General features: G+C 43.2%; 1 protein-coding gene across 1 annotated transcript; it reads right to left on the bottom strand.

The window, feature by feature from the left end:
• Positions 1-292: 292 nt before the first annotated feature.
• On the bottom strand, positions 293-17,106 carry PRDM12 (PR/SET domain 12). Its single transcript, XM_074227722.1, has 5 exons — positions 16,884-17,106; positions 15,052-15,242; positions 12,834-12,989; positions 2,533-2,644; positions 293-678 (listed from the first exon to the last, which is right to left on the bottom strand). The coding sequence occupies exons 1-5, from the start codon at positions 17,104-17,106 to the stop codon at positions 293-295; spliced, it is 1,068 nt and encodes a 355-aa protein (XP_074083823.1).
• Positions 17,107-27,477: the final 10,371 nt, after the last annotated feature.

Here is a 27,477-nt window from a genome sequence, read left to right on the forward strand (position 1 = left end):
TCCTGAGGCTTGGGACCCGGGTAGGCAGATGAGGGGCTGGGGGGTACAGAGTGACTCACAAGGGCCCAAAGATGGTGATGTGAGAAGAAGAAAAGACATCTGTATGGATATATATCAAACAGGCGAGTGAGCCTTCTTCTGCCCCTGCACCCCACGCCCCCTGCAGAAGGAGGCGGTAAGCAAGCCGAGGGAGGGGACCTGCTCTAGAACCACAGGACGCGCCCGGCCCCTCCCCGTTCCGGGCCGGCGGCGCGGGGCCGGCCTCCGGGGGCTCCCGGGGCGCAGCGGCGCCTCACAGCACCATGGTGGGGATGTGGTGCGCCGCCAGGGCGGCGGGGTGCGGGCCGGGCAGGGCGGGCGAGTGCGCCTGCAGCGAGGCGTTGGGCGGCCGGTGGCGAGCGCTCTTCTGGTGCGCCCGCAGCCCCGCCAGCTGCGAGTAGGCGCTCTGGCACACCTGGCACTTGTAGGGGCGCTCGCCGGTGTGCAGCCGGACGTGGTTGCGCAGCGTGGAGGACTGGCTGAAGCGCCGGTTGCAGAAGCGGCAGACGAAGGGCTTGTCCAGGGTGTGGATGCGCATGTGAGAGCGCAGGTTGCTGCGGGAGTTGAAGCCCCGGTGGCAGATGACGCAGCGCATGCGGCCCGCGGTGCCGGCGCCGGCCTCCGCCGGGTGGAAGTCCTCTGGTCCGGGCGCGGGGCGCGGCGGGGGGGAGAGCGGAGCAGCCCGGTTAGACCCACGGCCCGAGTGCCCACAAGGCCCGAGTGCCCCCAAGGCCCGAGTGCCCACAAGGCCCGGCCTCCCGCGGGGTGGGGAGGGAGCCCTCGAGGGCTGGCACCGGCCCACGCCCGCCCCTGCCGCCAAAACCCCCGGGCGGGCGGGCGGGCTTCGAGGTGGGCTCGTCGGCCGTGGGCAGGGGGGCGGGGGAGAAGGGGCAGAAGTGGAAACTCAGAGTTTCAAAGAAGAACGTTGAGACTCGTCTTTACAAGGGACCCGGGGGGAAATGAGAGAAAAACGATGAGCCTGGCCATGGGGACAGGGACATACCTCTACTGCTTTTAAGACTCAGCTGTATTAGTTTTTTTTCCCTGTTTGTCCTCTTTTTAAAGAATTCTTTATTACGGGGTCAGCTAGGTGACTCAGTGAATAGCACACCGGACCTGGAGTCAGGAGTACCTGATTTCAAATGCGGCTCAGACACTTAATAATTACCTAGCTGTGTGGCCTTGGGCAAGTCACTTAACCCCATTGCCTTGTAAAAACTTAAAAAAAAAAGAATTCTTTATTCAAAGGGTAGTTCTCTGGGGAGGAGAGGTAGGACATGAAGATGGTGTAAAAACAAAATCCTTTCTTTCGACCTGAAAACTAAGGGCCAGAAAGGAGAAGAAACAGTCCAAGAGAATTAATGATTATAATACAGGCTTGGGGTGGTGTTCACACAACTCACCGCTTCATTGGAGTCACATTTTAGAATAGTTAACTGCTAGCTGCCCATGTATATTCCAGGTAACTATAGCTGTGTTCCCCCCACCCGAGACCCTGTCCCAGGCCATACCTTTATACTGTTTCCCTTAATGGTAACTTTGGATGTAATTCTTATCTCTCTGAAAATGATTCTCAGATCTATTTATCCTGCCCTACCCGTACATCTGTTGTCCAGTCCTGCATTTCCAACTTCCTATTGGACATTTTGAACCACATGCCCCTCAGTCATCTTAAATACAACAGGTCTAAAACCGAACTCATTGTCTTTCCCACTCCACTCCCACAAACTTTCCCCTCTTCCTAACTTTTTTTTATTACTATTAAGGGCAGCACCCAGGTTGGAACCCTAAATGTAATCTTCCATTCCTCACTCTCTTTTATCCCTACATCAAATCAATGTCAAATCTTATTTTTTTTACCTTTGTGATATCTCTCCTATATGTTGCCTTCTCTCCCCTTACAATGAAGTTTCAACTCCTTCAATGTCCTGCTTCTTAAATTTCTGTAAGAAAGTCCTGCATTCCCAGTCCTCCTTTGAAACTATCTCCAATTTATCCCATCTATTTCTTATTTATAATTAGTTGTTTACATAGAGTATCCCCTATTAGACAGTGAATTCCCTGAGAGGAGGAACTAGGTTTTTTGGGTTTTTTTTTTATTCCTAGCCTTTGCATAGTATCTGGCACATAGTATTTGTTTAATAACTATCACCCTTGAAAACTCTGCCTATTGTCTTGGCATCTTGGGGAGGGATAAATTAAACTTCATCGGTCAGCCCCAACGTGGGTTATGGGATCAACCAAGCAAAGCAAAGCCCTACTTGAACCATAGAACCTGTGGGAAACTCATCAAAAGAGACTTCTGATGCTTTGTCTGTTTAGGGGGTGGAGATATGAGGATGGGATGTATTACATGAGCTGTTCAGGAAGAACCATTTAGCTTTCTTCTTTCTTCAATTAGAAACTAATGACTATCAGTGCCTGAGGTTAAAAAGGAAGCAGGGGAAACAAAGGGCCACCTGTAATGATGGCATCTAGTTAAGGACTACCTACCATGTTTGTTCTTCTTCTGCTCTTCTTCCAACCCTGGAACACCAGGAATCCCCAGGAAAGTATTGTGAGAGTTCCCATACCAAACCAGCAGCTCTTGATCTGGAGGAATCATCTACAGAAAAAAAAAAAGACCAGGAGTAGGTAGGCAGTTAGAGGGAGGGAGAATTTCCTACTACAGGGGAAAGAGTACAGGCTTTGGAGGGCCTGGTTCTGTTATTGACCAGTTGTGTAACTTTGAGCAACACTCCAGGTTGATTTTTTCCACTTTAAAAGGAAAAAGTTGAATTAAACCTTCTAGTTTTAAAATCTATAATTCTCTTAAAATCTGAATCAGATGCTGAGCAAAGTGAGCAGAACCAGGAGAACATTGTAAACATTAACAGCAGCATTGTGTGATAATCAGCTATGATAGTTTTAGCTCTCTTCAGCAGTACAATGATCAAATACAATGCTAAAGGACTTGGGATGGAAAATACTATCCACATCTAGAGAAAAAACTATGGACTCTGAATGCAGATCAAGCATACAATTTTCCATTTTAAAAATTTGTTTTATGCTTTCTGGGGTTTTTTCCATCTCACGGTTTTTCTGATTCTCCTTTCACCATGACTAATATGGAACTATGTTAAACAAAATTATACAGGTACAACTTCTATCAGATTACTGGGCTATCAAGGGGAGAGAGGAGGGGAGGGAGGGAGAACAATGTGGAACTCAAAATCTTTCAAAAAATGCTTAAAACTATCTTTGCATTTAGCTAGAAAAAAAATAATTTATTTAAAAAAATAAAAGTTATCTGAATCAGACTGAAAATTTTAATGTGGTCATGGTTGTAATTCCACCACTGGAAATCTCTTCACCTATTCATTAACCCTTATCCATGTATAATATTCGAGGAATTTAGAAACTTCTATAAAAAGGATCCCTGTGACTAAGGGTTTTGTGGACCTGCTCCCTTCTCCATGGCCTAGATAACACCATTCCTGAAAGCTGTGCCTGGAAAGATAGAAGCCCTGTACCAGAGTCAATAAAATGGTTTTCCAAAGCTTTACTAGTTCATGGCTAATAGGGCATACAGCAGTAACTATAATAATGTGTGTTTCTCTACAGTTTTATTGTTGTTTTTTAATCACTGAGAGGTCATTGAACTTAGATTAAATGAAGTGACAAATTTTGATTTGAAAGATAGTTCAGGAAATGATTCTTAAGCATTTCTTTCCTCAAGGTAGAGAGAAGTAGGATTACATATACAGAAAGTTGCGTTATATCTTTGTGGTCACTGGGTTAGACATTGAATCTTAAAAAAAAAAACAAGGTGTAGGAAGTAAGACTCTGTAAGTAATGTAATGTAGAACCCAGGTATTAAGGCAGACTGGGATAAAACTGAGAGAGTCAATGTGGTGTAAAGAAAAGAACATTAAAACTTCAGAAGACCTGAGTTTGAATTTTCAGACCAGCTATTCTTCATAAAACTGAAGTTCAAACCCTTAAAGTGGTCTGAGCCTCAGTATCCTCATCTATAAAAACGGAGTGGGAAATAACATTCGACTTCCTATCTTACAAGTTATGGTGAGGAATATATTGGGATTTTTATAATGCTCTATATAAACATGAGCTATTATTATAATTAAGAAATTCTCATTCTGGGATATACTGATTAGACAAAAATATAAAGAAATCATCTTCATTCAAACTTTCTGACCAAAAGAGGAACAGCCTGAAACTGCAATCATCCAGGGGTTTCCTAAGACTGTGTGGCATGATGTAGACTCCAGTGTTCAGCTTAGGTTGTTTGTTTTATTCTCAAATCACTTCTGTTTATGGATTGTTCAACCAAATGTTGGATATTCCAACAATTCTCTCTCAAATGTAAAGCCCATATTGAATATTTCTCTTTTCTACACAAATACCTAGATTCTAAGCCTGAGAACTGAATCCTTCTGTGATCATCAACAATCACTCCTTATCTCCGAAACTAAAGTTTCCTCATCTTTAGTATGAACATAATAATAAGATAGAATTAATAATAATTAATAATAAGATTAATGTATATAAGGAACTTTGCAAACTTCAAAGCATTATATAACTTTAACCCATTATCATCTTTTATAGAGCAGAATATATATAGCAGGCTCAAAAATAACACTTTTCTTTAATTCTTTCTTTGTCCTCTGTTTTGTTCAATTACTTTCAACTTCTCTATAGCTCTCTCCTCTAGGATCATAGGATTTAAAGAAAGAAGAAACCTGAGTGATCATCCAGACCAACTCCTTCATTTTATAAATGGGGCAATTGAGACTCAGTGAGGTACCTGTTGATGGAGTAATTAATTTGTATTCCTGCCTGTAGTGTTGAGTTGTCCTCTAGTGATCTCAAGAAGGGAAATAAATCCTCCCAAAAGAAAAAAAAATCACAAATTCATTTGTGTTTTGAATTTTAAAAACTATATATTTGTGTGAGAGCCAAAAAACTTAAAGGGAGATAATATACTGATAAATCATGCAAATGGCATTTTCTTTCCCTGCTGATTGAAAAGAGAGTCTCCATTTATGAACAAGACCAGAGTCAGGGAGTTCATGACACACAGACTTACTCAGTGTAAACAGATGGTCGTAGATCTTAGAAAAACTACAGTGCTCAAGACTCAGGAACAATTGACCAAAATATCCTCTGCTATACCAGATGTCATTTTTGTCTTTGGATTCCAACCCCACTTTAGTATCAACAAAAAAAAAAAATAAGTAAAGACTTTGGAAAGATTTATAATTCTTTTGATTGTTCAAAGAAAAATAAACCAAAAATACCAGCTTACAAAGTTCAGAGACTATATGAGAATACATTATCAAGAAAAATAATGAAAAGAACTCTAGAGTGAAGAAAATTAACACCATCACAAAGGTCCCCATTAGTACAAGAAAAAAGTAGGAAGGATGGAAGAAGGAAAGGAAGGAAGAAAAGAAATTGAGGGAAGAAAAAAGAGAAAGAGAAGAAGAGAAGGAAGGAAGGAAGACAGGAAAGTGCTGTATTTTTCCAAATAGAATCACAAGAAAAGACAGACCTTGTCAAAAAAAAATAGATAAAAGACACGTATGCAACAAGGTAGGGACAGGAAGAATTTTACCCTGGCAGCTAGTTCAGACTGTGAATAGTCAAAAAATCATGGATTTTGCTGATATCCTAAAAGGAGTAATAAGCTCTTTATCAATGTCCAATCAATCTCACTGAAGACAAGAGTCTTTAACTCACTGGATTTGCAGATTGACTGAGAAAGGAATGAATTATTTTAGTCACAGACACAGAATTTGGGTCAAAGAGAGAGAGGGGAATCTAAAGGCAGGTATCCTGGGTCTCAATACTTCAATATTAAGCAGTCTGTCATGATAAAAAGTCTGATCTTCTGAAGGTCTTGTTTCCCAGAAAATTGCCAATCATGGATCTGACCTAGTTGGATGGCATTGAAGCTGAAAAGACTTAGATACTCAGACACCTGGGGATAGTGATTTGTCTCACTGCTTAGTTTGGAGAGAAGATGGGATTAGATAATAAAAGCTGGAATTTCTGCAGCATTTTAAGAAATTATATCCACTATGTCTTATCTATTCCTAAGATAAGTCCTCTGAGGTAGATACTATAAGATATTATTATATCCATTTTACAGATGAAGAAACATGCTGAGAAAATTGTGTCTTCACATAAAATAAGGTAGGCTTTGAATCCAGGTCTACCTGACTCCAAGGTTAACATCTTATTCACTAAACCACCTTCCATTGACTTTAATAGTTATCTAATAGCAAGGATGGAGCATATATGAAACTGGATTGAACCAAAGGAGAAAGACCAGAAAAAAAATTTAATTCTGCTTTTCCAAAGGATTGCAAACACTTCAATTAAGGAAGGCAAATGGTTCAGTTCTAGTGTGAATCTCTTGCATCTTAGTCCCATTTCTCTCATTGTAACAAGGAGCAAAATTTCCCAGTACCTTATTATTATGACTAAAAATGATGCCAAATCATCTTTCTTAAATATTTCTCCCTGAGAAATGATACTGAAGACTTCAATTCTATCATGGACAAATAGATGAAGCTTATAAATAATTTGTCCCCTCTAGGTTTTATGTTTCTCATATTTAATATAAGGTGTTGGGAGTGGGGGATGGGGAAGACAAGATGACATCAAAGTTACATTGACTTATAGCATTCTATTATTCTATAATCTAAACTCTCTTTTAGCTTTAACATTATATGCTTTAAGTAACAACAATTGTGACTCCATCACTGACAGTCCATTGCAGACAAGGTGGTATGTTCAAGTCTCATAATCATTCTTTTAAGGTGATCTATGCTGATTACCATAGTTTAAAAACATTTTCTCTCTCTTCCTAAGTTTCCTGCAGCAATCTCTTTAAAAATCATCTTACCTCTTGGAACAATGCTAATATGACATCCAACTTTCAAAATTATGACAATTATATCATCTGACATTCTTAAGGACAGGTATGTGAGCTAAGTATTTGACCAGGTATTCTACAAAGTTATGTAAAGCTTTAGTCATTAAAGGAGATACAGTTCTATTCTGAAGTCTATACATCTGCTTGAAGCATTCCCCACAGATCTTCATTTCAGTGACAGATTTGGGTTCCAGGAATCTGTTATCAGTTGCCTGGCTTTCTTCATGGCTTCATCTATGAATGCAGGGGTTTAGTTTGGAAAAATTTTCAATTCGCCATTAACCCTTTTTGTTTTCATGGATATGGTTATCATCGATAACAATGATGGTGATGATGTGGTGATATTTCGTACGATTCCCAGATGAATCTTTATTCCCATTTTAAGTGTGACTTTAAAAGTAATTTTAAGGAAATATGAGATTTGGTGACTTTTAAAATCAATCACTCAACAAGCATTTATTGAATGCTGCTATGAGCTAAGTGCTGGAGATATAAAGAGAAAGAAAAAAAGGAAAAACAACCCTTGTCTTCAAGGAGCTTGCATTCTAATGGGATGGGGGTGGGGAGGCAGGTAGATACAACTTACATAAACCAGTAACTATAAAATTAATATAGAGCAGATGGAAGGAGATCTTAGAGAGAAAAGATCTAGAAGCTGGGGAAGTCCACTGACATTTGAAACACTGAAATACAAATATATATTGATTTAAAAGTCAATAGAAAAAAATTACATTATAATTGAGAAGCAATACATTTTTCTCAAAGACTGCATAGTGGGACTCTAGAAAGGAACTGCAAATATCACCTGCAATTCCCATCCAGGCTTTTTGGAAGCTTACAGTATAAGAAGGTTTTTGAGCACATCTCAGAACCAAAGAGCGTATCCATCATCCTTCCTGGATAGCTCTCCTCCTCTCTGATCTCCTACAGAATATTCTGACTGGGGAGATGCAATAATGAGCATCTAGAATTGACCTTGGTACTTTTCTTCTTCACCTCATTGTCAGAACCATACATATAAGGATTTCAGCTTCTCAAGTTTAAAGTCATGCCAACATTAGCAAACCTTGTCTGATAGAGAAGCAGTCAGCCAAATTCAGGGCTCCTCCATCCTCATCTCAGCATGTCTTTGTTACAGATCTATACATCTGAGATCATGTTCTTTTGTAAGCCATAAAGTGCTATATAAATGTCAGCAATTATTATGATTATCACCAGTAAGTAAACACTCTATCATGCACATATGATCTAGGGAATAGGGACTTCTGAAACATCTGAGAGCTTGAATAAACCAAAACATGTATGATTTAGAAGAAACAGACTAAATGTAGCATATTTAATTTTAAAATTTTAATGTGCCTCATTTAGTATTTGATAATTTTTTATAAACAGTTGTTCCTAATCACAGCTGTCTGTATATAACTGATTATTGTGAGTCCCAAGTAAGAGGCTGCGGGATAGCAGAGCAAACATTATAGAAATCCTGGAATCTACATTAGAATGATGATTGCAGAGCTCATACAAGGAAGGGAGAGAGAGAGGGAGCTGATAATGATCTGTTCCATTAATAGTGAGCTCAGCAGTTACCAAAAAGGAAAGGAAGTAACTGGGGGGGGGGTGTGAAAATTCCAGTTATGGGATCAGGAGAGAGAGGGACAGAAACACAGAGCAAGACAGACAGAGAGACAGAGGAAGAAGAAAAGAGACACAGAGAGGTTGGAGATAGAGAGAGAAAGAGGGAGATAGGACAGATAGAGACAGGGAAGGAGAGGAGACTGAGGAAGAAATAGTAGAGATATGATTACAGGAAAGATCTTAAGTAACAACTTGGACCTTAAGTCCCAAAGTTAAATGATTTATAGATTCTCTTTCAGCTTTCCCTTTTAGGCCTAATCAATGTTTCACTTCCTTGCCTACCTATTTTGCTGGAATATGGTGCTATTCCTAGTAAAAATAATACAAAAATCTGAGTGTTTGGAATATTTTTTGTTTGTATTTTTAAAATGTCTAAATATATCATGAGTTGGGGGAAATTCCCACTAGCTAAAGTTATTTCCAGAGATAGAAATGAGAAGAGAAAATACACCAAGATTTACCCAGAAAATTAAATTCTGTTTTTTGGTATCTCTCAGAATTTTAATCCAATTTATTCAATTGCCTATTTGGAAATCAAATACATGGCAAGTGTGGGTGAGTGTGGGTGTGGAATTTCATGACAAAATCTCACAAAAATAGATTTTATAAATAAGGCTGAAAGAACTTCTCAAGATATGGTTTAACATGTTACAATGTTGTTGAAAGTTTCAATGGGCAACAAATTTTAAAAATCAGTCTTTAAACTTTTCTTTTTTGCCAGTCAATGTGTAGGCAGCACAAAAAGTCAATTCATTTCTAAAACATCCAAAACAATAACCTACAAAATGCCACTTGCAACTAATCATCACAGATGGGTTGTTTAAAGAAGGAAGTTTGTGGTGTGTGTGTTTGTGTGTGTGTGTGTGTGTATGTGTGTGGTCAGATCTAGGTAGATACAATTTCTTATATCCAATAGTGTATTTTCCATGACAATTATTGATATCTTTTCTAACTAGAGATGCACTCTGTAGTTGATTTTGAGAAAATACCTGCCCTCTTTAATGTCCTGGATTTCTTTAATTAAAACAAATTCTAAGATATTAAAAATTTTCCTTTTCCCTTCCTTTACCAACAATTTGAAATTGGCAGTTGATAGAGGGTAGTCCTAAGAGTCAGAAAGGCTTGGGCTCATGTCTTTCCTCTAACATATAGTATCAAGCTCTCTCTGAAAATCTTTAATATCAGTTGAAATACATAGGAGATGCTGGCAAATCAAAGTAGGCACAAAGTAGCAAAGCAGAATTTCAGTACCACAAAAGAAACATAAGATGAACAAATCTAGAGACATTTTCATCCCAAATATTTAAATGAACTCTTTTGCCCAGCCTATGGTAGAGTCTTCCAAGTTTATATTGGGCTGATCAACCATAGACAAACACATGTAATTGATTCCAACTTCCTGATGTCCTCAATCCTCTTCTAGTAGGAAGGACAAACAACGACAGTTGGGTGTATGTTCATAGTTTTAACTTTAACCAAGCACTTAAACTCTTTATGCCCCAGGATAACTCTCTAAGTCTATAACCTTCAAATTTACGACTGGAAGGAATTTCTATTCTAGGAGTTGCCTTCATTGATGAAATTACAAGCTTGAACCCCTTAAAATAAAATCAAAACAATTAGTGATTCATAATTCTACTTGAATTTATATAATGCCACTGAAAAGATAATAATATGGTGAAATTACATTATTTCCTTCTTTCAATTTTTAGAATTTCAAGTCTCTAGTAAAGAGTAGGAGATTGAAAGCTGTTTTATTTTTAAATCTTTGAAAGTTCAGCAACTCTAATTACTCCCAGTACTATCTTCAGGCTTTGGATTCTACCTTAGAATCTCCCAGGTTCCTTCTTTATCTCTAGTCCACTTTAAATTGCCCTGGCACACAGTGAAAAAATTTGCCTCAGGTTGTAGTTCTGGCTATGAATGCTTCGGTTGGATCCCAGGCATGGTGACAATTTATATTTTTACTCCAAGTCCTATTTAAATTGTGACTAACTAGGAGCTGCTTGTGGTTAAGAATTATATCATATTTAATCTTCATCAATGCCTACCACAGTGCCTGGAAAATAGTGAGTGTTCAATATTCCCATTTTGTTTAATTGAGTGCATTAAGATATTTCTGAGAGAAAGAGAAAGGGTGTGAATGTTTGGATGTTAGAATGTGAGTGTGCATCATATGAGATGCACTCTGTAAAAGTGGAAAAAGAGGGAGATGAAAATATATATGTTTTGGTACAAAGTATATGAGACAGCTAGGTGGAGCAGTGGCTGGAGCACTGACCCTGGATCAGAGTTCAAATCTAGACTCAAATACTAGCTGTATGACCCTGGGCAAGTCACTTAAGCACACTTAACCACTGAAAATAAAATAAAACAAAACACTCGCTGAAAACATAAATGTATATGAGGGGTTTAGGCAGTCATACATAGTTTATAGAGAGCTGGTCTCAGAATCAGGAAGACATGGGTACAGGGCCCACCTCTGACAAATACTGACTTTGTGATCCTGAACAAATCACTTAACCTGTTGGTGCCTCAGGTAATTCTCTAAGACTATAAATTGCAAACCATCTGTCAATTTGTTTGGCTTGGAAATTTTTCTTAATTAAAAAATTAAGAATCTATGAAAAGACCAGGAGGAAGCAAGAGTAGAGCTGCATGAGAAAGATGAAGGCATATGTATATTTGTAGAAGAGAGTGAGTATATTTGTTGTTGTTTGTCCTTTATTCTCCAGGAAAGCTATGACCATGGTCTTGAAAAAGACCATAATCAGGGAGATGATTTTAAGACATGCAAGGGAGTCGAATTTAAGTGTGTATTTGTAAGAGAGTGTGAAGGTAAATTAGGAAGTCAGGATGAGGAATAAATGAGCAGATGAGTGAATGTGAAGATATGAACATATTCTATTCTTGAAGTGAACATTAAACTGAAGCTAATTTAAGGTCATTTGAAAAAGGGGAAGTCCTCAAATCACACACAGAGACCACAGCAAGCTACTGGTTGGCTAGCAAGTTTTCTCTCAACATCAGATAATCCAGTGTTTCATCCCAGCCTTAGCCTTCAAGACATAGCATTTAAATGACAGTGATGTCTTTTCTTCTCTTCATGCAGCATGCATGCAAAGCTGAGGGTCCCAGGAAGAGCTTTTCCCCTAGGTCCCATTGCAGTGGTGTTTATCATTCCCTCAAGCTGCCCTGGGTCTGTTAGTGGCAAGATCTGTGAAGGGCAAAGGCCAATCCTGTTTCCTTTCTAGGAAATGGGTTTTGAGTGCATTGGTTATTCAGGAGGGAATTTGATGCCAAATGAGGGAACTGCTGGGTCCTATTCATAAGGTATCTGGGAATGGAAGGTTTCTGGGACTGTTGGAGACACAGAATCAATGCCTTTTTTTAATAAATAAAAACAAACAAAAATTCAAATTTACTATCTTTAAGCTAGTAAGTTTCTGCTAAAGAGCAGAAACAATGTCATTTAAATTTTGTAGCTCTCTTAGTGTGTATTTCCCACACTGTTCTACACCTAGGTACATCATAAGTGTAGGTTGAATGAATGAATGCAAGTATGAAAACCATAGCCTCCGGTTTTGTTCTTTCTAACATTGACTATAGGTGAAATTCTTTGCAGGTCATCCCTGTCTTTCCTGCCATTATTGTAGTTATTTTATTCTATCTCTTCTCTTAGACTGGAAATTCTTGGTTGACAGGGATCATGTCTTACTCATCCTTGTTTCTTCAGTGTTTAGCACATGTTCTACATTAATTAGGGTTTGAGTAAATTGGTTTTTATTTTATTTGAAGGAATATGAACACAGGTGAATATACTATGAATACAAAATAATTATGTTCCATGGTTTGCTGGTTGATATTTCATTTTTTGGTCCTCTACATCCCTAAAGGAGTATCCTTCAAGCCTATCTTGTTGACTACTTGTTTAAAGGGAATAAATGCCAGACATTTCCTTTTGAGCTGCCTTTGACCACCATTTTCTTTAAAATCAAATTGTAAAGAACATCTTTGCTGATTTTACTCCCCTAAAAAAGAGAGATATTATATTTGGACTTCTTTTAAAGTATACACATATACATTCAAATATAGGCATAAACTCTACTGCTCAGAATCTCTAAAGGGACTCCCCCCCAATACACAACAAACACATAAAGACATTTACAGAGTAGGGTCTTGTACCAAAAGACCCTATCATCATTCCACACCTTCTCACCTCAATTGCTTTGTAGAAGATACTGTTGCCAATTTGTACCACCTCTAGATTTTGCTCTTGCTCATTTCGGGCACATTTGATATAAGTCATCCAACTTCGATGATCTTCTTGGCTTGCATCAATGAAATATCTAACTGTGCCATCTTCATTAAATACCTAGCCAAGGAAAGAAAAGACCTGAAGCTAAGAAATGGGAATGCTGAAGAAAAGTCCATTGGAGGCTGGTTTTACATATTGCACAGTGGAGAAAAAACAATGGGCATGGGAAGTCAAAGACCTTAGTTCAGTTATGATCTTTCCACTTGGGAAGTATGTGACCTTAGACAAGCTATCATCTCTCTGAACTTCAATTTTCTCATCTGTAAAAAGAGGGAGGTTAGAATAGATTGACTCTTAGGTACTTTCCTGATCAACCATACTATAATCCCATGATTGCTAAATGAACAAAACTAATGGTGTTGATTGATAGAATCTTAGAGCTGAAAAAGACTTCAGAAAGCATCTTGTTTGATTTATATATGAACAGGAATTCTCTTCACAATACTTCCAACAAATAAGCATCCAGCTTTTGCTTCAATACCTCCTGGAATGGGAAACCCACTGCTTTTCAAGATAGCTCATCCCATTTTTGGACATCTCTAATAGGAATTGCTTCCTTGTAAATCTATAACCTGACTCTTTTCAATTTCCATCTACTGTTTTTAGTTTTTTCTGGAGCAAAGAAGAACACTAACTCCTCTTTCTCCTTCCAAAATAATCAGTGGCAAGTTTCCATGAATATAGGGGAATGAAACCTCTGAATTCTCTTCCAGGCTTTATTGTTGCTCCTCTGAGAGAGACTGGTTCTCAATACCTAATTTCACTTCTCTGTGAAATGGATAGAATAACTTGAAGCTCCTTTCTTAGGATGCTCTAAATTTAATGTTCAATAATAACTAGTTGTATTTCTCAGCTGCTACTATTGTGGCCTTGCCTCTCCCAGGAAGGGAGTGGAGAAGAAAAAATAAAACTTTCCCTTTCTGCTGTCAATACTTCTTTTTGAATTCTGGATTTTACTTCTGAAAACTAGAAGTATACTTAAATCATCTGATTTGGATAAATTGAATGGTGGTTGAGTCAGCAAAGTAGGGAAGAAGCTCCATCACCTAGGGGAAGGAGGTCAGGGAAATAAGGTATCCATAAAGCAAGGTGAGTGAAGTTTTCCCTTCCTCAATTCCCATTCAATTCAGGAAGGAGATGAATATCCCAGGATGACCCTTGTAACATGACATGACTCTATTTCACTTATTGTGTACCATGTACATCTGTATTAATTTGGAACTGGAAAGGAGTTTAAAATATAAAGTGTGAGAACCAAAAGGGATCTTAGTATATACAATGTTAGAGCAGAAAGATATCTTAAGAATACAAAATTAGAGTTGGAAGAGACTTAAGAAATAATCTAGTTTGATTTCTTCATTTTATAGAGAACCAGAGGCCCAGAGAAAGAAAATTATTTTTCCCGAGGTCATCAGGTCTTCAGACTCTTCCAGAGTGTGTGTGTGTGTGTGTGTGTGTGTGTGTATGTGACATAAAACCACAGATTCACTTGACATCTGCACATATATCTTTTCCTGACCTTTAATAAGGTTTTGGGGTGGGGACAGGGGAAGAAGGTAAGGGAGAGATTGTGGGACAGATACTTTTATTGCAAAGAAGGCACGTTTTATGGGTCTTCCAAAAAGGTTGAAGATATTCTCAATCTAAGGTGTGTCCTTGGAGGGGATGAGGAAAGGAGGAAAGTTTGATGACTGATCTCTTGGTTATGTCCTCCCACCTGACCCCCATACAGTATATGCTAGGGTGGGGAATTACAATTTTTGAATCAGTATTTGTTTGGACTGAACTGGACTGACCCAGTACTACATGCATTTCTCACCATTTATCTGAAAGGTACCCACTGACCTCCGTGGAAGAGAACTAGGAATCTCAGTATGCAGCACAAAACCTTTTCTGTTCCTTTTGATGCCCTGCCCTGAGAGACTTGACTGTCCCTCCAGTTCTGAATTCATAGATAGTTCTGCCAGGTAAGAGGATGACTGGAGTAAACCTGGGGCTCTTTTCAACAAAGGACCTACCCAGGGAGCTAGGTTGCTAAGATGGAAGAAGTTGATATAGTTGCCCTCCAGTGGAGCGTTTTTCCCCAGGCCCTCCCCAGGCGAATATCTTTTCTATTTACCTCCCACATCAGGTTGTTATTCTTGCAGATGTCCACGTGCTCGGGAGAGATGACCCTGCCCGTGAAGGGACCCATCTCAGTGCCTGCTTTGATCCAAGTCTTGGAGAAGATGCCCAGGCCCTCCCCAGGGATGGAGCTCTGAGCAATAATCACTTCGGATGGCAGCACCAAGCTCGACAACTTCTGCACCTCTGGGTGGAGAGAGGAAATGAGATGGGGCAATGAAAAGTCTGGGGCTAGCGGTACAAGAAGGAGTCAGCTCCCCCCACCCAGAACCCAGCTTTGTTTCCTTCATCTCCCCATAGATTTAGTGGAAAATATGAACATAGAACTAGATTGCTGCATGGAGGAGCAGAATCGAGGTCCTGGCCCTGCGGCAGTTGCAAAGTCAGGCAAAGAATGGAGAGGACGGAGACACTAAATTAAAAGCAAACGGTCTTCCAAGGGTCGACTGTTGCAAACAGGATGGAGACCAGGGATCAGTCAGATCTTTGGAAAACGCTTATGGAAGTGTTTCCAGAATACGAAGAGAAGGAAAAAGACACCTCACCAGCACTAACATAAAATACACAGTGGCTATTTCTCCCAGAGCCGAGGTGGCCCCATTGCGCCTCAGGACTGGGAAACCCAAGCCTGTCTGGGTCGGGGTGGAGGGGGGGGGTGCCGCAGTCCCCTGAGGGTCGATCTTCGAGCCTCAGGAGGACCTGACCCCCGGCTGGGATAGGGTTAGCTAATGCACATTCCGGATCCTACAATGTGTTACAAGGTTCCCCTCTAAGCTACCTGGGAAAAAAATATGAGAGCGCAGAGCCTGAAAAGGGGGGTTAAATGGTGTCTATTTCAGCCCATCCAACAATTTGTCACGCTGTTAAAGTGATCTGCATTCATTAGGCTCAACTAGAAAGAAATTGCTAATTCTAAATTCATTAGCCCTTTAAGAATGCTGTAGCAGTAAATTCGGCCTCACTGCGGAGAAGACTTGTTTAAAAGGGGCCGAGGAATTCCCCTTACAAAATGGGGAGATTAGATGGTTGACATAGTGTGAATGGAACTGGAATTAGTCTTCACGGTAAATTAAGAGAGGAACAGAAATCTTAAAGGGGGGAAAGAGAGGGGGACGCCCAGAAATGCCAGCTAAAGGGAGAGATATTGTTTGCGGGTTGATGAATGAGGAATAAGAACTTGAGACATCTTAAAGAAAAGAAACTTTTTTTCTCTCCCTCTCCCCAGTCCTCCCCAGTCCCTCTCCCCCACCCCCTTTAAAGTTTCTGGGTTTAAGTGGGAACTTTCGCAGGTCAAGCCCAAGTTAACTAAATGAATTTAAAACCCTTCTTTTTGAGTCAACTGCTATTACACGCCTAGTAAGGCCTTAAACGCCAGAGACTTGGGCTCAAAAGGGGCGGGGGCGGAGGGGGGAATCAATGGCCGAGTGGGGAGAGGGAGAGGGGAGAGGCGGGGAGAGGCGGTGGGACCCAGAGTAAGGAAGTCAATGGGAGAATTCCGAGGACTGTGGATTTTGGAGAGCTCCGAGAGCTAGGTTTTCAGAAAGTTGCTCCCCATTCCCAGTTCCTGCCCCCAAGGAGGGTTAGTGTCCCCTTCACTTTCACTCCACCTCTGTGTGAACTCCAGGACAAAGAGCTGCCTGGGCTAAATCCCCGCTGCCTGGGCGTCTATGTGTGCGACGGACTGGGTTGAGGTGGGCTGGGCAGAGAGCCGTCCATGGGGGCATTGAGGTAGGGAGGCATCAGGGCCCGAGTTAGCGGGGACCCTCTGAGGGCATAGGCGGCAACTGTCCTGTCTAAAAACCATTCCGGGGAGCAGGGCCCACTCACCTCCGGAGAAGGACTGCGCCAGGACCTCTGCGGTGAAGGCGGTCTTGGGGTTGGCGTGGTGAGACTTCTCTTCGAAGAGCTGTTCTCCCAGCACGTTCCTCCAGCGCCCATATAGGAAACTGTGCAGGATGTCGGAGGTGATCACCTCAGCCAGAGACAGCCCTTGAGGCTTCAGGCCAGTCTTCAGCACCAGGGCTTCCGCGGGGAGCACCGAGCCCATCATGAACCACCCCGTCCTCTCTGGCCACTCGAGACGGCAATGGGCTCGGGGGAGAGCAAGGGAGGGAAAAGCAAGAGAAGAGAAGGAGGAGGTGGAGGAAAAGGAGGAGGTGGAGGAAGAGGAGGAGGAGAAAGAGGAGGGAGGGAGATAGCTGAGAGAAGGGGGGCAAGAGTGTGTAAGAAAAAGAATCGATAGCCAAGCCTGGGTAAAAAAATATATATCTATATCTATATATCTATATATTTATGTATATGTAGAGAGATAAATATATATCATTCTTCTCAGTGTTTAAAGATGGGCTTTCGGACGAGCCTTCTTCGCCTTTTGCTACTCTACACCTAACAGTCTGCCACTTGGCAAATTCTCAGCCCCTTTATAGGAGCCGCAGTGACCCTCCTAATTGGTTATTAATGACCCCCCTGACGTTGTAAGATAGACTTGTTCTACCAGGGAGCTACAAACCTAGAGGGAGCGAGCGAGGAGGGGGGGGGGAGAAGGAGCCCCCTCCTCACCTTCCTAGTTGTCTTCGTCCTCCTCCCCCTTCCCCCCTTCCCCCTCCCCTTGTGGGAAGGGCAGAGGGAGAGGCAGGACCAAAGGCTAGGTTTATCCCAGCATAGAAATCGGGAGCGGAGCTGGGGAAAAAGAGGCTGCTTTTGAAACCGGTTACAAGTCTGCACTCCTCCAGTGGAGTGGAGGGCATGAGGACGTGGGATTCAGACCCACGTACACACACACACACACACACACACACACACACACACACACACACACAAACACACACACTCTCTTTCTGGGCTGGTTGCTGCCTCTGGTTAGTAGGCATCGGATGCCAGGAGGCTGATACCATTATCTAGCCAAAATATTTCTGACCTCGGGACTGGACAAGGCAAGACAGGGTCTCGTCCTCCCGTTTTTCCTCTTCCCAGTTCGCTTCCCAGTCTTGAGGAACTGGGAGCTGGGTGCTTCATGATTTTAGCTAGGAAATCCCCCAACCTCAGTTTCCCGACCTGATGTAGACCATATTCTTTGTCCCCAATTCCTCAGGTCCCCAGTCAGGGTCCAGTTCTCTCAGTGCTTCTCCCTGGGATCGCCGGGGTATGCTCCTCTTTTGAACTCGGATCGGGTAGTTCGAATAAAGCGGGCCTCCAGGATCCGAACCCGCGGGGAAACGAAATTCAGACCTGGGGTCAGTGTGCGGAGCTGCATGGCCGTCGGGGGGCCCTTTGAGTGAGACGGGGGCCCAAGGGCTATAGGGATGGGGCAAGAAGGAAACTGTGGACGTTGGTGCCCCAGATCTCACCTGCTTGGGATACTTATCACCGAGTGAGCCCACTTCCCGAGTTTTGTCGAGGGTGTCACACACTTAATCCGGGATGTTTCTTCAGACTCCTCCACCGGATCCAGGCTGCACGGTCCAGCCTCTGTCCCCTTTTCCTTCCCGGGAGCGGGTTTGGTCAGAGTCCAACCGAAACAGAACCTGACAAAGCTGGTCTCGCTTCCATATCTTCCTCCCTGTCACAGGTCCAGACTGTCAACCTAAGGGATAAGATCTCGAGGAAAGGCGTTTTCAGGTGCGATCTCGGGGGACCTCGGGGTTCTCCAAAAAGACAAGTAAGCGGAATTATAACTCTCTCCAAACCCCAAATCAAAGCTTTAAAAAGCACCTGCACAGCCTGGTAGGCTAGGTTCCCAGTTCCAATAGCCTAGCGAAAACCCCCGTCTGTCTTTGGCTCTCAGCCTAAGGCCTTATCCTAGTCCCAAATCTCCTTGCTTAGGAGGCCAAGGGAAGCCTCCCAGTTCAGGTGCTCTAGGACCAGCGTGTCCAAATGGAGTTTTCTCGCCGGCTATTTCTGCCTCACTCCCTCTTCTTTTTGGTCTGTTTCTGTTTCTCTAACTCATTACCCCTCACTCTAGTCTCCAACTCCTATACCTCCTATTTTTTCTCATTCGCTTTTTTGCTCTGTCTCTTTTTTTCTTTCCTTTTTTCCCCTTTCTCTCTCCTTTCACTCTCTCTGGTTCTCTATCCACTCTTTTTTTCCTCCTCCTCTTCCTTCTTCTTCTTCTTCTTCCTTCTTCCTTTTTCCTTCTTCTTCTTCTTCTTCTTCTTCTTCTTCTCTCTGTCTCTGTCTCTGTCTCTGTCTCTGTCTCTGTCTCTCTCTCTCTCTCTCTCTCTCTCTCTCCACACACACACACACACACACACACACACACACACTGGGAGGCTCTGAGAGAGTAAAACAAGAACTCCAACCACAATATATATCCCCGTAGCTAGTCACCACTGGCAGCCAAGGACTTTTTTTTCCCACGAGGAAAGGGTCCCTCTGTCCTGGAAATAGGAGAAAGAGACTTTGCCGCTTTTGAACAGCAAACCTAGAGCCAAACAGCCTTTTCACCATCTCGTCTCTCTTTATCCAAGAACCGGATAAACTCTTAGTTATCTCCCTCCCTCCCATCCCCATTAGATTTGGCCACATCCTCAAGGGTCCAGCTAACAGGTGGTCTTGAGCATCACTACAAACCTATTCTATAGAAATCCACCAGGCCAGCGGCCCAAGGACTCCAGATGCTCCAAACGCCTTAAGCCTGAGGCTTCTAGACACTCCGAGTCTTGGGAAGTCCGGAAGCCTGTCCCATTGGCTTTCCTAGTTTGGGGACTTTTGGATCCCAGATAGAAATGAACTAGGAGAAAGAAGGGAGGACAGATCTAAAGGGCATGTACAAGTTTAAGGACTTTGGGTCACCAAGCAGTTTCCTTTCTGCTGGTACAAGGAAGTATAGCAAGGTGAAGATTTTGTCCTTCAGGATACTTCCCCAAATGGAACTTAAAGCGAACGAAGCAAACCATGCTCCCATGGACTCGGTGTCTAGTTATTTCTGAATACTCATCTTCAAGTCAGAGACCTCTGATCAAAAAACAAACAGACCAACAACAATAAAAATTAGACCAGTTCGGAAAGTTCTTTGATTAGTATTTGCCCTTAAAGTAATGACTATTCTTGTTCAAAACAGAATCAGGAGACCCTATCATCTTCTACAGTCATCTTCAAACTCCAATCAATAACCTCATTCCATTGAGAGTATTTGTTGACTCCAGCTGGGACATGCCTTAATACATTGAGGAGCAGGAGGGATGGGATGGAGGAGCGGGTTAAGTTCTGTCCCACGAACACCAACATCACTCTCTCAACCAAGTTATTGTCATCATTGAAAGAACATGTAGTTATCATCCATCCAGTGCCATCCACCTTCCTCCTCTCAGCACTAGGGTTAAGGAACCTTTGCTTTCCCAGATTGGAAGACTCATACACGACGTGGGTGGTGGCTATCCCTGTTACTCCCACTGGTTTCTTAAGAATGATTTTGTTTTGAAAATATAGAGCCCATCACCGTCCTCGGAAAGAACGCTTTGTGATAATAGTCCCAAACTTTCCTGAAAAGAAGACAATGGATAAATTGTCTGCCTCGTCGGAAGCAGGCAAGGGAAAAATTCGCCACCGGGAAAGTCTCGGTCCAGATCTCTCCATAGAGTATACCTATTTGCTCACATCTTAGTAAATCGGCGTGCGGCTCTAAGTACACACAGCCACGCCCTTGCTAGGTTCCTAAACCTTCAGACTTCTCCCGCAGTCAGTCACGCGATCAGGGAAAAGAGGCAGAAACCGGGAATGATAGTGAAGGAGAAATTACAGAGACCATCTATTCCCATGCTGCCGATTCAAGGCAAAGAGCTTGTGAGTCTGCCTTTCTCAGTACCAGCAACATCAAGTTATATTTTGCCCTCTCTCTCTCTCTCTCTTTCATCCATCTCTTCCAGAGATGGAAGAATTTAGGGCCTGAAAAAGTATGCGAAACCCTTTTCCTCTTAGAGAAGTTATGGGGGTGGTAGTGGTAATGTCCTTCAGCAGGTAGGAAGGTTAGAATATTATCAGGTAATATAAACTACGATGCTTGGGAGATTACAGAGTTAGACCCTTGACTGTGTCTCTGTAGTAAAACTCGCACATTATCAGATTCCAGTCTGTAGCCCCGAGACAATTTGAAACACACTTGCGGATGAAAAGGAAGAAAGATACTTGGTTTCTTTGTATGGGGTGGATGGAACGGAGCTGGGAGTAACTCCCCTTTGTGTCCTCCTGTGGTAGCTATTTGATCCCTCTGCAGCACCCACAGGGACTAGGACCTTGGTCGAGAAAAAAGGGAGGTCGGAAAAGAGATGGTGGCAAGTTAGGGGCAACGGAACCGATGGCTCCTAATTTTTAGAGGAAATCAATTTAACATTCATGGCTTTTAAATAGGAAACTTCTCCCCTTTGCTGGGACATTGTTGTGAGTTGTCTTTGGAGTGAGATGGGGGGGGGGGGGGAACAGACCATGGGTTGGCTTGTATTGCCATCTGCATATTTCCAAAGTCTCCTCTCTGCCCATCCCCAGAGCACTTTAATATTCATGGGTGTTAATAGAGAGGCCCTTAGTATATTGGGCTATTGTGGGGAAGTGTTCGTATTGCTCTTCCTCTGAATAGCCCCAGTTCCCCTTTCTTTGGAGATGTTTTCCAAGGTTGATGGGCCAGGAGTGAATAGTGACTTTTTTCCCCCTCCCTCCTCAGCCCCCCTTCCAGAGAGAACATCTTTATCCCAGCCGCAGCCTCTCTGGTTCCCCATTCACGGCGCTCTGGAGCGCTGGCAGGCCAGAGAAAAGTGGAACGAATCAATCTTTCACGCTCCTTTTGAGGTCAATTTGACACCCAGGGGCTCCGCTTTTCTTCCCGGAGCCCGCGAGGGGATGGCCGGCTCCGGACAACGTCGGGGCCCGAGGAGGGGAGACTAGGGGCGGCCTAGGGGCCGGGGGAAGAAAAGATAGCGGGAATGGGGACAGAGGAAGGCTCAAGCTGACTGATACTGCAAGAAAGGGGATTTGAGCCCAACAGCTGCTTTGGGGAAGGCGGGGGTGTGGTGGTAGGGGGAGTTGAAAAGGGGGGTGCGCCCCTGTCAGAACTCGTCTCCCTCTGGATGAATAGGATTTGGAAAGACCTCAGATTGATTTATATTTATGGGTGCCGAACATTTATTGCTGACCGAGAGCGAGAAGATCTAGGGGGGGGGGGGCTGGGAAAGGGTATGGGGGGGGGGCCCAAAAGAAGAATCAGACTGTCAGGGCTAATCTCCAAGAATCCCTCTCCGAAATGAAGTGGGAGTTAGGGAGCCCGACCTGGAGAACTGGCTAAGGCGGGACTCGTCACTTTCACATTAGACCCTTCGGGGTGTGAGATTTAAGGAGGCTGAGGGCATATGGGAAATTTCCAGTTGAGATAAAGATTCTGACTTTTCCTTCTTTTCATTTCGGCACCTCTTCTCAGCTGCGGGGTTGGACTCAACGATTTCCGAATGCGGGGTTGTAGGCTCGGGAGTCGGACAGAGGATATTTTCACTCCTTCCCGGGAACCCGGGTGAACTTCCCTCACCTAGTTCCCTTTTTTTCCTCCGGACTCCGACCCCGGACCCCAGTATTCGTTTGTACTATATCCTTGATCAATTTTCTAACAGTTGCCCCTGTAGATAGGATTTGCCTGGCAGCACCTCTGGGAGAGTCGGACAGGGAGGAACTGTGGGGTCGGGATCTAAGAAAACACAATCATTTGTCTATGTTTATCTCAGGGCATCGAAGTCGAGGAGAGCTAGGTTTAATGTGGGAGGCTACCGTGTGGATCGAGATTTGGAGGGAATCTGCTCCTGTGAAACAAGGTGGGGGCTGGATCTTGGGGACTGGATCTCCTTTGATCCCTGAGAATCTCTTTTTCTCTGTCAAGCAAGTCGAAGTTCAGGCCAGGAGGGAGGTACTGACCGTGGTTCAACCCTTATTAGGAGGCGATTAAATTAGTCAACTAGAATTTATTAAATGCTTTCTATGAATTAAGTATTGTGAATATAAAGCAGTAAATTAAAACAATCGCTGCCCTCAAGGAGCTTACATTCTAAAGAGGCAGAAATAAATAGATACATGATATATAATATATATATATATATATATATATATATATATATATACAGAATAGATGAAAAGTAATATTAGAGGGAAGGGACTGGTTTCTAGGGGGTAAAAGAAAGGTCTCTCGTGCCCCTACCCCCCACCTCAAGATGCTGGGAAATCGATGTCGAAGCTGCCAGACCAGTCAAGAACAGAATGGGGTCCATTGTCAGAAAGAGAAATACATTTTTCTGGAGCTAGTGAAGGCCCGCCTTTCTTTTGAACTTTAGAATAAAGTCTCTTACTCTCACCCCATGGAGGGAGTAGATTTCCTTTCCATCTCCTCACCCCTCCTCCCTCCCTCCCCTCCCATCTCCTTAAACATCTGCTTGGGGAAAATCTACCCTAGAGGGCAGATCTGTTGTTCCCTTTAAACCCCTCGAACTCATTAAAAAGATATTAGGAGACTTGAGAAAGTCCATCCCAGGTATTGATCAGTGGGGCTGATCCGGAGGGGGTGGGGTGGGGGCAGTGGAGATCATTACGGGGAAAAAGAAGGAAAAAAGAAAGAATGTGGCTTTGGCTTGGCTCTGGGCAGAGTAGAAGGCTGGAGCTCTTGGCTTCCCCTTTCAGTTTAGACATAGTAAAGAAGAGGACGGACCTGCCTCTTTGTGTGTTTTAATTTCATCTTAATACTTTGCTCGGATGAAGTCGCTGCCCTTACCCTGCCTTCACTCTCTCGCGTCTTTCCCCGGCTTCACTCCCGAATCAGCTAATTTTGTTAAAAGATTGGGTTTCGGGGCTTAGGTAGGGAGAGAATGAATTTTTATTCCATTCTCACCTGAAATCTTTATCTCACAGAGTCATAAGATGTAAGAGGAACGGATGTTTCTTGTCTGTCTGCGGGTCTGTCTCCGTTCCCTCTTCTCTCTTCTTTTTTTCCTATTTTCCCCCTTCTACTCTCTCTCTCTGTCTCCTTTTGGTCCTCTTCTCTTTCTCTCCTTCCCCTTTCTCCTATTTTATTCATGCCCTGTCTCCTCTATCTCTTCTCCCTTTTCTTTCTGTTTTTCTCTCTTCTGTCTTTGCTCTGTCTCCCTCTCACTCCCCCCACCCCCAAGTCTTTTCAAAGGAGAGGCTACAAGTGAAAAGGAAGCACGTTCCCTCTCTTGCACAGGCACACAAATACTCTCTCTCTCTCTCTCTCTCTCTCTCTCTCTCTCTCTCTCTCTCTCTCTCTCTCTCTCCAGGACAGAAGGGAAGAGCGCCCTCCCATCCCTTCTAGCCCCGGTTTAGGGGCGTCATTGAGGACCGGCAGGCGAAGGGCGCCCCAGTTCTCCCGCCCCACAACGTGCAGGGTTAGAATGGCTTTTCTCCGCGCTCGGACAAAGAGCTGAGGCGCTGCAGGAGGCTGGGGACGGGGGACCGAGAGGGGGGGGGGGGGGAGGCCCGAAGGGAGCGCGGGTGCTCGGACCCTCGCACAAAAGAAATCCGCCAATGTTTCAATAGCTCTAACTCAATGAGGGGGACTTTTCTTTCCTCTCTCCCCTATGTTTTCTCCCTCACCACCCCATCTTATGCTGTCAGCCCCCCCGCCCCCCCCCCCCCCCCCCCCCCGCACCCAGGCGGGAAGGAAAAGCAGGAGCTGGAGAAGAAAGAGCGCAACCCCAGAGCGGTGAAAGCGAGGACTGCCGGCTGAAAGGCGTCGCGGCTTTAATGGGGAGGTGGGGGGGGGTGTTTGTTGGGATCAAATTTAATTAGCAAAGGACAGCCCTTGAAAGACAAAGGGCGCTCAATACGGATCCGATCTGAAGCTCGTTTGGAAACTCGGGCTCCGGGAAAAGTCAAAACAGAAAAGGCGCCGAGAGAAAGGCTTGGGGAGGCCGGCGCCGTCGGGGGCCAGGCAGGTGACTGGCTGGCACGCGTGGGGCCCCCGGAGTGCAAGCCAATGGGGTGGCGCTGCGCGCGCAACGCCCGGCCACTGTGTCCTGAGACCGACCGGAGAGCCAGCTGGGGACAATGGGAGTGCCCGCCCGAAGATGAAGGGGAGGGGGCTTGGGGGCAGCCCCTTCGGGACCAGAGCTGCTCCCTGCTGCTACAAAGCCTTGTTCTAGGGTGGCAAGTTGGGCCCACTCCACGCTGCTGGAGGGATTGGGGGGGGCGCGGCAAGCTGATGGTGGAAAGGACACTCCAGCCAGCAGATCCCAGGTAGCCAGGTCCTGGAGGTGGGATGTCATAGGGGAAACGCCGAAACTTCCTTCTATATACCTCCCAGGCACCTACCCCCAGATTCCCACTTTGATTAGTGAGAAGGCAAGAAAGGCTAGAGAGAAAGAAACAGTACACTCATGACACATTTGAGAGGGACTGGAACACATAGAGAGACTGAGGCAAGCAGAGACAGAGGCAGAGAAAGAGTTGGAAAGCTAGAAACAGAGAAACAAAGATGACAGAGACACGGATTCTGAGGTAGAGACAGAAATGGAAAGAGGCAAAATCGAACTGAACTAAAAGAACAGAGATAAGATTGCTAAAATGAGCTAGAGAGAGGGTTAAGAAGAATACTCAGGTGGTACACAGTGATCTGAAGAGCTGGGGAGATGAATAGAAACAGGCAAAAACACTAAACAAATCTTAATCCTCTCCAAACAGCCCCTTCACCATCCCTTTGGGGAAGTTGCTTCATTGAAGGTCTAGTCTCCCAACAAAGTAGGCACCTGAGAGTCCATAGAGAAAGGAAGAGGAGACATGGTTGGAACCCTAGGTGACACCTAACACTGTATGAGGACACAGGGATGGTACTTTTAAAATGTTAATGTTGTTCAAGGGAAAAAGAAAACATAATAATCTGCTCTGCCTCCTTACCCCTCCTTGGAGGTGTCCTCAGGGAAGAAAGTTCAGATGAAATGGAAAGGATTAGGATTAAGTATAGAACTCAAAACCTGTCCAAAAAGGTCAAGAGCTGTTTTTGTTCTTTCTCTAATTTTTTTAGTTGCATATTTAGTTCATTGATTTTCTCTTTCTCTAATTTATTCATGTAAACATTTAAAGATATAATATATCCTCTGACAGCTGCTTTGAGTGAATCCCATAGGTTTTGGTATGTTGTTTCATTATTGTCATTATCTAGGATGAAATAATTAATTCTTTCTATAATTTGTTGTTTGATCCACTCATTCTTTAAAATGAGGTTATTGTTTCCAATTAGTTCTGGGTCTATATCTCCCTGGCCCAATATTACATATGATTTTTATTGTATTGTGATCTGAAAAAGATGTATTCACTATTTCTGCCTTTCTGCAGTTGATCATTAGGTTTTTATGCCCTAGTACATGGTCAATTTTTGTATAAGTACTATGTACTGCAGAGAAAAAGGTATATTCCTTTCCATCCCCATTCAATTTCTTCCATAAGTCTATCATAGCTAGGTTTTCTAACAATCTATTTACCTCCTTAACTTCTTTCTTGTTTATTTTTTGATTTGATTTATCTAGATCTGAGAGCAGGAGGTTGAGGTCTCCCACTAGTAGAGTTTTTGTTGTCTATGTCTTCCTGTAGTTCTCTCAGCTTCTCCTCTAAGAATTTGGATGCTATCGCATTGGGTGCATACATATTCAGTATTGAAATCACTTTATTCTATGGTACCTTTTAGGAGGATATAGTTTCCTTCCTTATCTCTTTTAACACTATTTTTGCAGCTGCTTTGTCTGAGATAAGGATTGCTACCCCTGCTCTTTTCACTTCAGCTAAAGTAAAATATATTTTGCTCCAACCTTTTACCTTTACTCTATATGTATCTCTTTGCTTCAAATGAGTTTCTTGTAAGCAGTATATTGTAGGATTCTGGTTTTCAATTCACTCTGCTATTTGCTTACGTTTTAAGGGAGAGTTCATCCTATTCACATTCAAAGTTATAATTACTAACTTTATTGCCCTCCATGCTATCTTCCCTCTGTATTTTCCCCCTTAACCCAGCTTTATCCATATTCCCCAGTATTTTGTTTCTGAATACCACCCCCCTTCAGTGTGTTTGTCCTCCTATATCCACCCCTCCCCTTTCTTTCCCTTTTCCCTTTTTCCTTTCCTCCCTTCTGTTATCTTTTTCTCCCCCTCCCTTTCTCCACCCCCTCCCCCTTTCCCCTTTTAATACTTGAATGATAAGATGTTGTTTTTAAGTTAACTGAATATGTGTGTAAATGAACTTTAAGCCATGTCTAATGAGAAGAAAATTCAGGTGTTTCTCATAACTGTGCCTGTCTTCTCTCCACCATCTTGGCCGCAAGTCCTCTAAACAAACCTATTCTTAACAAATATTATCCTGCCTTTTCTTTTTCTACAATAAAACTAAACTAGTAATGTCAGCTAGTTTTTATGTAATTTTAAGTTTTCAAATTTTAATGTTTGCAAAGAG

The sequence above is a fragment of the Macrotis lagotis genome, chromosome 1 (genome assembly GCF_037893015.1).
Source record: "Macrotis lagotis isolate mMagLag1 chromosome 1, bilby.v1.9.chrom.fasta, whole genome shotgun sequence".
Classification (NCBI taxonomy): Eukaryota; Metazoa; Chordata; class Mammalia; order Peramelemorphia; family Peramelidae; genus Macrotis; species Macrotis lagotis.